General features: G+C 44.4%; 1 protein-coding gene across 1 annotated transcript; it reads left to right on the top strand.

Moving 5' to 3' along the window:
• Positions 1 to 3,582: 3,582 nt before the first annotated feature.
• LOC311226027 (DNA excision repair protein ERCC-6-like) lies at positions 3,583 to 14,901 on the top strand (the record flags this gene model as incomplete). The annotated part of the gene is made up of 3 exons (XM_084311408.1): positions 3,583 to 3,719; positions 13,961 to 14,781; positions 14,876 to 14,901. Exons 1-3 carry the CDS (start codon positions 3,703 to 3,705, stop codon positions 14,899 to 14,901), a joined length of 864 nt encoding a protein of 287 aa, XP_084167534.1. The 5' UTR covers positions 3,583 to 3,702.
• Between the last annotated feature and the right edge of the window lie 4 nt (positions 14,902 to 14,905).

The raw sequence follows: 14,905 nt of genomic DNA, 5'->3' as shown, positions 1-14,905 counted from the left end.
TAGCAGAGGTGTGGACTCGAGTCACATGACTTGGACTCGAGTCACGAATTTGATGACTTTGGACTTGACTTGACCAAATAAAAAAAGACTCTGACTTCGACTTTGACTTTAACACCAATGACTCGTGACTTCACTTGGACTTGAGCCTTTTGACTTGAGAAGACTTGATACCTTCCCCCATGCCCAACGATTAAAAATTATGTTATTAAATGTGCCGTGAATTAATAAATTTTCAGCGAATACGCTTCATTCGCGCAGCCGGCTCACATGTATATTTTCCCTAACGGAGTTGCACTTCCGCGTTCGTCCAGTGTAACCTGCGGAGATAGTGGGTGTGTTTTGTTTACACCAGTATCCACTGTCATGGCGGCGCACAGTAATCGAGTTTTTACACATGGATATCAGCACTATTTGTCTTTTGGACCGGTGGTCGTCCGTTTATTAAGATCGAATGGACCATGGATCAACTTCCAGACATCGGATGATTGTGGATTCGGGTATCGAAACGTTTTTCTAAAGTTTTGAGAGTACGGATTTGTGCGTGAACGTAGACCCGGGAACAAGTTGTTTGGGTAAGTCACTTATGTTATGGTTAAGGGTATGGAAGATGAACGTATGAGGGTCCGGATATCTTTTCTTCGAATGCGGGACGTTAATAATAATATAATTGTCCGAGTTATGAATGCCGTGTGACTCGTTTCATCTGTGTATCTCTAATGTGCGCGCTGTGCAGTCTTTACGTTGGCAACACGAATGATGAATGAACACGGGTCGCTAAGGAATTTAACTTGCTTACGTAGAAACAATGCAAGATAACGAGACCTTTCATTATAACGTCTTGTTATGACTAAGATATCAAGTATTTACTCCCGGAAAATCTTTATGTATGGTGATAACGAGTATATTGTTAACTTAGCTCCTGTACTCTGTCGTCGTGAATGAATGAATGATGAATGCAAACTTTATTTAACAGATTGCAGAATGGGTACAGTACAGCTCAATACACACAATTGTTAAGGGGATGCAGACCAGAGAAAGACTTTCGTCTTGTTTACATCAGGGTCCCCCATTTTCAATTCATATTGACATTTATGACACTCAACATACATGACATTTATGGCATAGGGACATATAGGTATTTAGTACTGATACATTTGTGACATATACGGTATTCAAATATACAGTACTGTTACCCATATATCCTGACAGAGTATATACATGTGATGGGGAGGGGACTGTACATTAGGAGGGGGTGTGGGGTTTGGACATTTACGGTGGCCAGTTTCGAATTGCAGCCTCCCGTAGGTGCTCTTTAAGAGCGGTTTTGAATGTGGGTAGGGATTCACATTCCTTTACAGCTTTGGGTAGGGCGTTCCACATTGATGTGGCATAATTGCGAAACGTGTTTAGTCCCTTGTTTGAGCCGAATCTGGGTTTAACATGATTTGTTGAGCTTCCTCTGGTGTTGTGGTCATGGTATTCACTGACCTTTTGGAAGTATTTTGACATGTACATTGGTACCTTAGTCGTATAGTGTATCTTGTAGACCAGGCCCATTGCAAGTTGCTGTACTCTGTCGTCTACTCTAAGCCATCCTAGGTTGTCAAAGTGGGCAGGGGTGAGGTGGGTTCTAGGGGTAAGGTCAAGTAGTAGTCTGACCAGTTTGTTTTGTGATGTTTGTAATCTTGCTTTTAGCGCCTTTGAGGTGCTTTGGTACCATGAGGTGCAAGCATAGTCGTAGTACCCTTGAATGAGTGCTCCTGCCAGAGTCTTCAGGGTATTCTTGTTTACCAGAGAGGAGATCCGGTACAAGAATCTAGTTCGTTGGTTGACTTTTTTTATTACATTGGATGTCATTTTGTCACAGGACAGATTTGCCTCTAGGATGGAACCCAGGTAGGTAATTTCATCTTTCCTTGTGACAATATTGTCACCCACTGTAACTGAGAAGCCGTCGGTCTTGCTGAGTTTGTTATTTGATCCGAGAGAGAGAGAACTCACACACAAATTAGGCCCTACCTAATTATAATACCTAATAAACGACCTAATATACGAAATGCAGAGATGCCTTGTCATTTCAGTACAGATTTTTTATACCCCAAAATTGATAAAGGGTTAGACTAGTTAGTTTAACCAAGGTCTGCTATTATGGATCATGTGCCATAGACTCATTAGACTGTATATAGGGCAGGCAGACGTTAAATACATGATTGGTCCAAGTGGGAAGACAATATCTTGGTTATTGTTATCCTACCTTTAAAATGGATATGGTGATCCTTATTCTTTTTTTCTCTCAATATACTCCTGAACTGGTTTTCTCATGCAGCTCTTGCCCAAATGTATCTAGTTGTAAGACTAACCCTAATTCTGAATATTATTACATTTATAGTAATTAGATTATGTTTTGCCAACAAGTTGATAATGAATATTTTTGGTGAATCACGTATTATGACTTGTTTAGGACTCAAAACTCAAAGGTTAGGACTTGGGACTCGACTTGGGACTTGTCAGGCTTGACTTGGGACTTGACTCGAGACTTGCCTCTCTTGACTTGGGACTTGACTTGGGACTTGAGTACCAAGACTTGAGACTGACTTGTGACTTGCAAAACAATGACTTGGTCCCACCTCTGGTTGTTAGTATCTGTGCATTTCTCTACACTGAGCTGAAATGAAACAATTGCACATAAATTAGGTAAATAAATATTAACTATTTATTTACAACACATAAATTAACTTATTTACAATTATACATACAGTAGTGACAACACACATATGAACTATTTACAATACAGGGACAGTGTTTCCCACAGGATTTTATGAGACTGTGGTGGGTGAACCTCGGACCCTCTAGGGGGGTCTGGGGGCATGTTCCCCCGGAATTGTTTTTTTTGTACATTTTAAAGTTAAATGCATCAATCTGGTGCACTTTGAGAGCAAAATAAAGAGGCCAGATCTATGATGAACTTTGTGCTCAAAACACAAAATCGAATAGATGGCAGTGCTTCCCAATCCTCTCCTCGGAACACCCCAGCCGTTCCATGTATTTGTTAAATTCCACCACCAGCACACCTGATTCAACTTAACAAGCCCTTTATTAGTATTAGCGGACTAAGCGTTCGTCACCAACGCAAGGGACACTGGTATCGAATCCGGCTGTCAGCCTTGCCTCTGGCTTGGCCGGCCGTCATACTCGCTCGATTGGCAGAGTCAGCGGGAGGGAAGTCGGTGGGTGGGTCCGGGTCGTTGTAAACAGCGACTCCTACAGTTTGGTCGGGGCGCCTGCACAGCGAGGGAAGGATCTGCAGAGAGGTAGTGTGACCTTCCACACGTTACACTCCCAGTGAGAGTCCGCGCTGCCAGGTGAAAAGAAGTGGTGGGCTGGGTACACATGTGTCGGAGGAAGCATGTGATAGTCTCCGCCCTCCCAGACCGACGGTAGGGGGTAGAGTGCGCAACAACCAGGAAGGGGATTGGGAATTGGCATAACGACTAACATTGGGAGGGGAGAAAAACAGAAAAAGAAGGGGAAAAAAGATAATACAAAAAAATATGTGTGTATACTGTATAATGTATACTAAGTCTTTATTGTGTATTGTACTAGGTCTTTATTGTGTATAGTATTGTACTAGGTCTTGTAGTTGTGATAATCTTACTGGTGCTTTGTTTTTGCAGGTTGTTGTCCCTTGATACTGATGTGAAGATGGAAGCGTATCAAGGGTAAGTTGGCTCTAAGAAAAAACTTGCCTTGATGACACAGGGCTCTACAGTGTGACCATTTTACTCGCATTTGCCCCTAAACATATGTGTGCGAACCGGAAAAATCAATTACTTGCACGGTGTGCGAGTGGATATTACAACCTCAGTCTTGCTTTTTTCGCTCTGCTGCTAATCGTTCAAAAACTACAAGTCCCACATTTCACAAGCCTCATTAATGTTCCAATCACAGTAGAGTTTCCTATAGTGACGCAGTGTTTCCCCTAGGATTTTTTTCGGGGGGGGGGGTGGTAGGCCCCCCAAAACTACTAGTGTTGTCGCGGGGCGCTCATGTCACGGATACGTGGTGTCAACAGTGTCGTCATAGACGCTCGCAGTAAGGCGGTTGTTAGTATCGGTGCATTTCTCTACACTGAGCTGAAATGAAACAATTGCACATAAATTAGGTAAATAAATATTAACTATTTATTTACAACACATAAATTAACTTATTTACAATTATACATACAGTAGTGACAACACACATATGAACTATTTACAATACAGGGACAGTGTTTCCCACAGGATTTTATGAGACTGGTGGGTGAACCTCGGACCCTCTACGGGGGTCTGGGGGCATGTTCCCCCGGAATTGTTTTTTTTGTACATTTTAAAGTTAAATGCATCAATCTGGTGCACTTTGAGAGCAAAATAAAGAGGCCAGATCTATGATGAACTTTGTGCTCAAAACACAAAATCGAATAGATGCGCCAGCAGTGCTTCCCAATCCTCTCCTCGGAACACCCCAGCCGTTCCATGTATTTGTTAAATTCCACCACCAGCACACCTGATTCAACTTAACAAGCCCTTTATTAGTTGAATCAGGTGTGCTGGTGGTGGAATTTAACAAATACATGGAACGGCTGGGGTGCCTCGAGGAGAGGTTTGAGAACCACTAGAGCAGACATTTGAGCCATCAAAGAAATGAAGCAAAAGTGTACCTGTGTTGAACTGGTTTATTTTTTAGAAAATATAAAAATATACTGGATTACTATTACGACTACTACCACTGCCAATACTACTGATACATCCCTATTGGCAATGTATCAGTCTGGGTCATTAATGGGAAACACTGAGGGAGGCACATACAACACTCATAACTATTTACAACCAGTGTCAGAGCGAGTGCACTCAAGTTGTGCACACTGGACGCTCTGACCAAAGAGTCAGTTTATCAGAGCGGAGCAGATTTTCAGAGTGAATTTATGAACTCACCTTAACTAGGGCCCTATGAAATCCGTTTTTATCTTTTCCTGTTTTCGGATATGAATTTTCCTGTTTTCGGATTTCTCTGATTTAATATTTTTTTCCTTTGGATTTAACCAACAAAAACTATACAAAATTATGTTTTTAACTAACTTTAATAATAGTACATCTGCAAACAGTGCCAGTGTAGTTCAATGTTCAGTGCCAGTTAGGTTATGAGGTTTCTTTTTTTTCAATTAAGTTCAGTTCAATGCAGTTCAACTGCCAGTGCAGTGCAATAACTAAATAATAATTAAATAGAAAATAATAATTGATTTTAAAAGAAATCAAGAAAAATAAACTGTAAAATGTAATTTATTTCAAAGAGATGTCCTTTAAAGGTTCACGCTTCTGGGGCGCCCCAGTGGCGAACCAGATGGCGCGCTCAGCTGCGGCACGGCCGACCCGGGTTCGATTCCCGAACCCGTCGTTATTTGCCGAATGTCTTCCCCCCACTCTGTCTCCCATTCCTCCTCTCTCTCTCTCTCTACTGGACTGCCCAGTAGAAATAAAGTGATAAACGCTAAAAAAGATTAATCTTTAAAAAAAGGTTCACGCTTCTCCCCATCTCTGGCTGACATCACCATTGTGATACATGATGGTTAGGCCTTTGTGTTTTCCTCAGTGAGGGATTCTCTTTTGTCGGTCAGCAGCGTTTTGTACTTGCTGAAGCTTCTCTCTGTATAATTATTTTTTAAGTTTGAATATCAACATTATCTGGCCATCCTCAGTAAATATCAAACTTTCCAAAGACCAGAGTTGGGACGGGCACGCACGCACACACACAGTGGCTGGGGATTTCAACCAGGCGAATCTGAAGAAAGTGATGCCGTCCTTTTTTCAGCACATCGCCTGCTCCACGAGAGGGAGGAACACACTCGACCACTGTTACACCCCGTTCAGAGCCGTTGATGGGTGCTGCAAGCGCGAGCGATCACGACTCCATTTTATTATTCCCTGCCTACAAACAAAGATCACGTGACGCCGTCGTGTCACGTGAGACAAGAAAATGGTCTGACGAATCAGAGGCCACGCTCCAGGATGCGCTCGAAGACACGGATTGGGATATGTTTCGAGAAAGCGCCAGTGACGTCAATGAGTACGCGGATACCGTTGTGAGCTTCATATCAACACTCGCTGATAGTATTGTCCCCACGAAAAAGGTGCAGGTTTTCCCAAACCAGAAACCGTGGGTGGACAGTACTATTAGAGCAGCCCTGAACTATCGCACCACGGCTTATAACCTGGGCAGAGAGTCAGGAAACATGGAAGAGTACAAGGCTTCAGTCTATACTCTGCGCAAGGCTGTTAAACTTGCTAAGAGGACATATGCTGATAAACTGGAGACACAAATGGCACAAAACGACACAAGAGGCTTGTGGCGGGGACTGAAGACAATAACTGACTACAAAGTCAGCGCCCCCTCAATGGGGAGCGACGACGCCTCTCTCGCGGACAAATTCAACTCCTTCTACGCTCGGTTTGGTGTAGACAGTGTCGCCGCTAGCTCTCTGGCTAGTGACGTCACTGGCGCGCCGGCTGTTGTGTAGGGGGGGGGCAACCGCGGGGGGGCGGGGACGCTCTCTCGTTGTCGGAACACAGTGTGAGAAGAGCATTTATGCAGGTGAACACCAGGAAGGCTGCTGGCCCAGATGGTATAACAGGACGCATACTTAAGTCCTGTGCCAACCAGCTTGCCCCGGTGTTCACCGCCATATTTAATCAATCCCTGGCGGAGTCAGTGGTCCCTGCCTGCTTCAAGATGTCTACCATCATCCCTGTACCGAAGAAACCCTCCCCAACATGTCCAAATGACTACAGACCGGTGGCACTCACCTCTGTGGTCATGAAATGTTTCGAGAGGCTGGTCAAGGACCACATTTGTGCCTCCCTCCCCAGTGATATGGACCCTATGCAATTTGCATACAGGACAAACAGGTCCACTGACGACGCGGTCTCCCAGGTACTGCACAGCACCCTCTCTCACCTTGACCGTCAGAAGGGGGGCTATGTGAGACTGTTGTTCATTGACTACAGCTCAGCGTTCAACACCATAGTCCCCACCAGACTGGTGGACAAGCTGATCGAGCTGGGTCTGAGCTCCGCCCTGAGCGCCTGGGTACTGGACTTTCTGAGTGAAAGACCCCAGGCGGTCAGGGTGGGGGGTCAGACCTCCAACACCATCACCCTGAGCATCTGGTCCCCCCAGGGCTGTGTTCTGAGCCCCCTGCTGTACTCACTCTACACACACGATTGCGTGGCCAAGTTCAGCTCCAACTCCATAGTGAAGTTCGCAGACGACACAGTGGTGGTGGGGCTGATCTCGGACAACGACGAGAAGGCCTACCGGGAGGAGGTTGAGGTACTGGAACGCTGGTGCCAGGACAACAGCCTGCTCCTGAACATTGGTAAAACCAAGGAGCTGATCGTGGATTATAGGAGAGGACAGCAGGAGACACACACACCACTGATGATTAACGGGGCTACCGTGGACAGGGTGAGCAGCTTTAAGTACCTGGGGGTCCACATCTCAGAGGATCTGACATGGTCAACACACATAGACACAGTAGTAAAGAAGGCGAAACAGCGCCTCTACCACCTGAGACAGTTAAGGAAGTTCAGAGTATCGGGGAAGATACTCCAGTCCTTCTACTCAGGAGCTGTAGAGAGCATCTTGACCGGAAACATCACTGCCTGGTATGGAAACAGCACGGCACAGGACAAGAAGGCCCTACAGAGAGTGGTGCGCTCAGCCGAGCGTACCACGGGTATTGCACTACCTCCCCTGCAGGTTCTATACAACAAGAGGTGCAAATCCAGAGCCTGCAGAATAATGAAAGACCCCCACCACCCCAATAACAGCCTGTTCCAGCTGCTGAGGTCAGGCAGACGCCTGCGAACCCCAGCTACTAGGACAGAGAGGCTTAGGCTCAGCTTCTTCCCCCAGGCCATCAGAGCCTTGAACAATGAACATTGAGTGCCACAGAACACTGAACTATCCACACACAAGCACACATGAACACACACACGACACGCTCACACACTAGCAGCAACTTTAACACTTTAACATGAGCGGGCACACACTCATGCCGCACACACGCACACTTATGGCCAAAAGGAAAGGCCACTTTAAATTAGTATAACAACAGGAACAGTGTATTGCACTACCAAAGCTACCTAGCATGTCCTATATGCTCTGTAAATAACTATGTACAGACACCGAGATGTCACACCATGTTACCTGTTACCTGTTTATTGCACAATGTTGTTTGTTTATTGGATTCTATTATATGTTGTACCACTGTATTGCACATCGTTGCGGGCAAGACCACCCGCATTTCATTGTATACTTGTATGCCGTGTCACACCATGTTACCTGTTACCTGTTTATTGCACAATGTTGTTTGTTTATTGGATTCTATTATATGTTGTACCACTGTATTGCACATCATTGCGGGCAAGACCACCCGCATTTCATTGTATACTTGTATGCCGTGTCAAAAGAAATTTGATCGGGACATCCCTACTCTGATTGGCCACTGATGTTTCTGGGCGCACCAATCGTGTGACGGCAAGTTCTTTTGCCGGTTAAGCTTAGGCACTCGTTCGAAGTTGGTTAAGGTTAGAGTTTGTCTTAGAGCATGGCGATAGAACGCCAGCCCTGATTCCAAACTCTTAACCTTAACCAACTTCGAAAGAGTCGCCTAAGCTTAACCAGTGATAAACTAGGCGTTAGGTAGTTTGCTGCTGGTCGAGGCGGAAATGGGCGCGCCACGCGATTGGGCGCACATGTCACATGACCAGAAACGTCAGTGGCCAATCAGATTCGCTAAACGCGTGAACCGGTTGGGTGTCGAATAGACGCGGCTGGGCGATATGGCCAAAAATGATATAACGATATGATAATGTTATCATATCACTCGATATCGATATTGTTATAAGTATTAAAAACAAAAACAACAGATGTATGTTTATTTTGCAGCAATTCTTTGTCGTTGCCGCCATCTTTAGTGTTACATCCCCTCACACTCCAGTTCTCAGGCTGCAGCTGGTTTGAAAGCGAAAGTAAACAGGCTTCTCTGCTGGCTGTGGCTCCAGGGGAGTTGAATAGGTCTGGCTCTGCTAGTTTCTTTTCTATCTTTTGACGCTTTTTTGGTGGACAAACCACCGCACATGTGCACCGTGACTCCTGACTGGAGACTAGCTCTGCTAGCACACATAGCCTACTGTGTACAGACGGTTTCAAACTGTATTTTAAATTAGAAAGCAAACAAAATAAATGGACAAGAGACAAATAAATCTCAATTAGGTCAGTATTGTCATTTGGACAAGCAAAACCATTACTTTAAGTTGCAGGCAAGAAAGACAAGTCTGTCCACTCTCTGGTTTTAAAACGGCCCTGTTGCAGGTCACACATTTTTTTTTTCCTGTATATATTTTTTCCCGATATCGATTATTAAAATATATCGCAGTAATTATCGTTATCGTTTTATCGCCCAGCCCTATGAGAACACAGTACACGGCTGATAACGCTAGCCAAGTTAGCACACACACGTACACACAAAGTGGGCCAGTGACTTTGGTGTAGGGGTGTAACAATGCATCGATCCTAAGGGGAAAATTCAACTGCACATGATCCCCTCCACATGTTTGCACTTTTTAAAATGTTGTAAACTGAAAAATAATTTAGTTTAGGTTTCTACCAGAAATGTGCATCGTCACGTCTTCCCCCAAGCCAGTGTACCCGTTTCCACCTAAAACTTTTTGCCAAAGATTTGCTCAAACAAAGCACTCATTTATCAACTTTATAATAGAGAAATGTTCCTTGTAAAACATTTAGTTATTTCTAATAAATTATTATTGTAAACAAGTGATTCTATTTTTTGTCCCTTTTGTATCTTTGACCCAGGTACCAGTATGTCTGTACTATTCACCTTAGTATATATGACTCGAGGGGCAATTGCATCACATGCTGTGTACGGGAAAATGCATGTGTTTGTGATGAAATAATAATTAAAAGTTTCAGTCCACATAAGGGTCCATCTACAGTGCAGTCGGTAAGTCTGAGTCGAGTGAAACCGTTGTTTTGACACCGTACTCTACTTTGAAACAAGTACACACTCAATTTAAACATTACACAATATTTGATCTATTTATTCCTAAAAGATTTGCACTACCTTGTTTTTGCATTTTGTACATTTTAGTTTTGTATATTGTCTATTCTCTATAGTGTTCGGCCTTTTCTTTTACTTTTTACTGTATAAAGCACAATCTCGGGAGGCTCATACAGAACCAAGCATTTCACTGTAATGCACATGTACTTTAACTTTATATTTGACAAATGCAACAAAACTCAACTTGAACTTAGGGCGGCTACGTGGCGTAGTGGGCAAGGCGCTCGCCACGAATGCAGAGACCCCAGCGCTCCACATTGCTTTCAGTTTAGCTGGTCGTCCGTACTAATACACATTGGCCGTATTAGGGGGTGGGAAACTGATGGGTGGGGATCGGGCGTTGTGGACAGCGACTCCTACAGGTCGGTTGGTGCGCCTGCACAGTAGAATCAGGAAGTGTCGGGGGCAGCGTGAGCCTCCCACGCGTTACTCCTCGCCACTGAGAGATTGAGCTGCGCAGGTGAAAAGATGCGACTGCTGTTACCTCAAGTACCGGAGGGGACTTGTGCTATGTATGACTTAGTCCACATTGCAGCTGGCTTGTGGGAGGCAAGAAACAGCGTTCGTGACAGGGGAGGGTTGAATTGGATGATACGAAATTGGGATGGGAGAAAATATAGAAAATGGCAGAAAAAGTGGACCAAAAAAAAAAACTCAACTTGAACTTGAAACACGTCCAGCTATAATATGAGGGCTTTACATCCATATTGGGTGAAACGTGTTGTAGCCCTTTTTTATACTTCAGAACAATGAAATGGTTAACCTTTCACTACCACACTACAGACGGTTAACCTTTCACTACCACACTACAGACAGTTAACCTTTCACTACCACACTACAGACGGTTAACCCTTTCACTACCACACTACAGACGGTTAACCTTTCACTACCACACTACAGACGGTTAACCTTTCACTACCACACAAATTCAACTGCATCGATTTGAAAATGTTAGAATCGATTAGAATCACAATTTTAATGTGTACACAGTGTTATGTTATTCTCATGTCCGTTACAGCCAACACAACGACATACGCTACTGAATACCGTTTATGTCACAAATGTATCAGTACTAAATACCTATATGTCCCTATGCCATAAATGTCATGTATGTTGTGTATGTCATAAATGTCTATATGAATTGAAAATGGGGGACCCTGATGGAAACAAGACAAACGTCTTTCTCAGGTCTGCATCCCCTTAACAATTGTGTGTATTGAGCCGTACTGTATTGTACCCATTCTGCAATCTGTTAAATAAAGTTTTCATTCATTCATTCATTCATCAACGTTAAGGCATTCGTTTTGTTGCATTAACGTTACATATACTATTGCTATCGATAAATATAGGTGTTCTAAAATCTATTGCTATTGGTAAGACTAGAATAAGTTAAACTAACTTAACGCTACTGTTTCGGAAAAGTCTCGCGTAGCGCAATGGCGGACTTTCCGGAAGTAAAAAAGCAAATAAGAGCTTCCGATTGGTGGTAAGAACAGTAGAGGTGGGTGCAAGCGGTGTGACGTAATTGGCAGAATCGATCATGGTCTACCTGGTAGACCTCAATGGTCTACCTGACACGCAAACTCATAAACAATGTTTCTGTACTGGAGGTGTACAGTATTTCAATAGGCAACCCTGAAAGGATTATTTTTCTAGAAGAGCAACACTAGCCAAAACATAGGCATTGTATGCAGAAAAGGGGCTAAAGTTAAGTGACTGTGTGTTGGAATATATTATCATGTCATTATGGATCTGTGTTGAGATATCGTTATCATTTTACAGCTTGACTGGTTCACTGTGGCCAGCTATGTAATGTGTGTGCGTCTCTTTAAGAGACACACACGATAATCTCCCCAGCCAGCCAAAGCAAGGTTGTTATTACTTCCCGTAGCTGGGAACCATTTTTATTTACTTTCATCATCATATCTGATGTATAATGTTACGTCTTGCAAGTGTGCATTAAACTATGTTCTGCCATATAGCCCAAACGAGTTAGTATGACGATCGGACCAAGCCGCAGGCAATGCTGACTCCGGGAGTCGAGACCGCAGCCTCTTGCATTGGTGACGAGCGCAATCTACGCTACGCCACCCGACCTGGAAGAAGAAGCAGATTTTTTGCATGATTTAAAAACTATGGTTCGAACGTCCCTTCGGAAAAACCCTGGCGAAGTTCGAATCCCAAAAATGGGCTTTGGGGACAGATCTACACCAGCAATAGAGCAGTAGCCTGGCTGTTCACACCAGCAGTAGAACAGTACACCTGGCTTTTTACACCAGCAATAGAGCAGTAGCCTGGCTGTTCACACCAGTAGTAGAGCAGTAGCCTGGCTGTTCACACCAGCAGTAGAGCAGTAGAGCAGTAGTCTGGTTGTTCACACCAGTAGTAGAGCAGTAGCCTGGTTGTTCACACCAGTAGTAGAGCAGTAGCCTGGTTGTTCACACCAGTAGTAGAGCAGTAGCCTGGTTGTTCACACCAGTAGTAGAGCAGTAGTCTGGTTGTTCACACCAGCAGTAGAGCAGTAGCCTGGCTGTTCACACCAGCAGTAGAGCAGTAGCCTGGTTGTTCACACCAGCAGTAGAGCAGTAGCCTGGTTGTTCACACCAGCAGAAGAGCAGTACGTCTGGCTGTTCACACCAGCAGAAGAGCAGTACGTCTGGCTGTTCACACCAGCAGTAGAGCAGTAGTCTGGCTGTTCACACCAGCAGAAGAGCAGTACGTCTGGCTGTTCACACCAGCAGTAGAACAGTACACCTGGCTTTTTACACCAGCAATAGAGCAGTAGCCTGGCTGTTCACACCAGCAGTAGAACAGTACACCTGGCTTTTTACACCAGCAATATAGCAGTAGTCTGGTTGTTCACACCAACAGTAGAGCAGTAGCCTGGCTGTTCACACCAGCAGTAGAGAGTTAGCCTGGCTGTTCACACCAGCAGTAGAGCAGTACGTCTGGCTGTTCACACCAGCAGACGAGCAGTACGTCTGGCTGTTCACACCAGCAGTAGAGCGGTAGTCTGGTTGTTCACACCAGCAGTAGAGCAGTACGTCTGGCTGTTCACACCAGCATATAGAGCAGTAGTCTGGTTGTTCACACCAGCAGTAGAGCAGTACGTCTTGAAGGTCAAGTTATATTTGCTGGTACTCTTGAAGAAAAGGGGTTTAAAGGTGAAAAGAAGTGGCTGGCTGACTCCGCATGTATCGGAGGGGACATGTGATGGTATCTATCAACCCTCCCTAGACCGACCAGTGGGGGGCACAATCAAGCAACGACCAGGAAGGGGAGGGGGGAATTGGCATGACAACTAAATTGGGATGGGAGAAAAACACAGAAAAACAGGAGGAGAAAAAGTGGATCAAAAAGAAAAAGGGTTTAAAATCATCAAATGAAAGGGGAATCAAACTTCTGCTTTCTAGCATGGATAGAGTGGACGCAAGGGTTCCTTGTTTGTTCCTTGTTGGCTCTTTCATGTGAGGTAAAGGATTAGAACAGATTTATGTCAAATCTTTTAATTGAATGTTTTCTCACAGCATTGATTTGGTTGCATCGCTAACCAGGCAAGGTGGAAAATAACATCAGCCATGAGCCACAACCTGCTCAGTTCTGGATGTGGCTAGAACGTTTGTTTACTCAGTCACATTAGCAGGCGACTAAACATTAGTCATCTATTCTATAATATTATTGGCTCTGAAAGAAATTAAGTTGAAAGTGCTTTTAATAACCTTTTGTGTTACATTATACAATGTTTAATAAGTCACTGACATGTCCTTTTTCTTTTTTTTTTTACAGGTACATCAAGGATGGAAAATATGCTTCCAGACAAGGAAACATCTCTAAAGCGCTGGAACTCTTCAAACTGGCTCACGAGAGTTTCCCAAACGAGAAATTGAAAAGTGGAATAAAGAAACTTGAAGAGATTCTAGCACAGCAAGACTCGGAGAGTGACGACGATGACGAGTTTGTTGACGTCAACAAAAGTGGCCTCATGCTTTACAAGAAACTGTGCGACAACCTGTACGACCACCAGATAGAAGGAGTGGCCTTTTTGTACAGCCTGTACAGAGATGGCCGTGAAGGGGGCATCCTAGCTGATGACATGGGTCTTGGCAAAACGATCCAGGTGATATCATTCCTCTCTGGCATGTACGACGCTGACCTTGTTAAACATACTCTGCTTGTCATGCCAACCTCACTCATGAAAAAGTGGACCAAAGAGTTTGCCAAATGGAGTCCTGGAATAAGGGTTGAGGAGTTTCATGGCATCAGCCAAACGCAGCGAAATGGCAACTTGGAGAAGATTCAGCGGACAGGTGGTGTGATCATCACTACATACCAAATGCTGATCAACAACGGGCAGCAGCTTGCATCTTACAATGGACAGGAATTCACATGGGACTATGTGATCCTGGATGAGGCGCACAAGATAAAGTCTTCGACTAAAACAGCAAAAAGTGCAGCCGCCATACCTTCCATTAACCGTGTTCTTCTCACAGGCACCCCTGTACAGAATAACCTGAAAGAATTGTGGGCTCTCTTTGATTTTGCCTGCCAAAGAGCACTGCTTGGCCCGTCTGAGACTTTCAAAGCAGCGTACGAGAACCCCATCACACGTGCGAGGGAGAATGATGCAACTCCAGGAGAGAAAGCTCTGGGATTGAAGTTGTCCAATGACCTGATGGCGATAATAAACCCATACTTCCTCAGGAGGACAAAAGCAGATGTGCAGATGAAAAA

Source organism: Notolepis coatsorum (assembly GCF_963971535.1).
Source record: "Notolepis coatsorum genome assembly, chromosome: 1".
Taxonomy (NCBI): Eukaryota; Metazoa; Chordata; class Actinopteri; order Aulopiformes; family Paralepididae; genus Notolepis; species Notolepis coatsorum.
The sequence above is the reverse complement of the archived record's forward strand: the minus strand, read 5'-3'. Positions and strand labels throughout refer to the sequence as shown.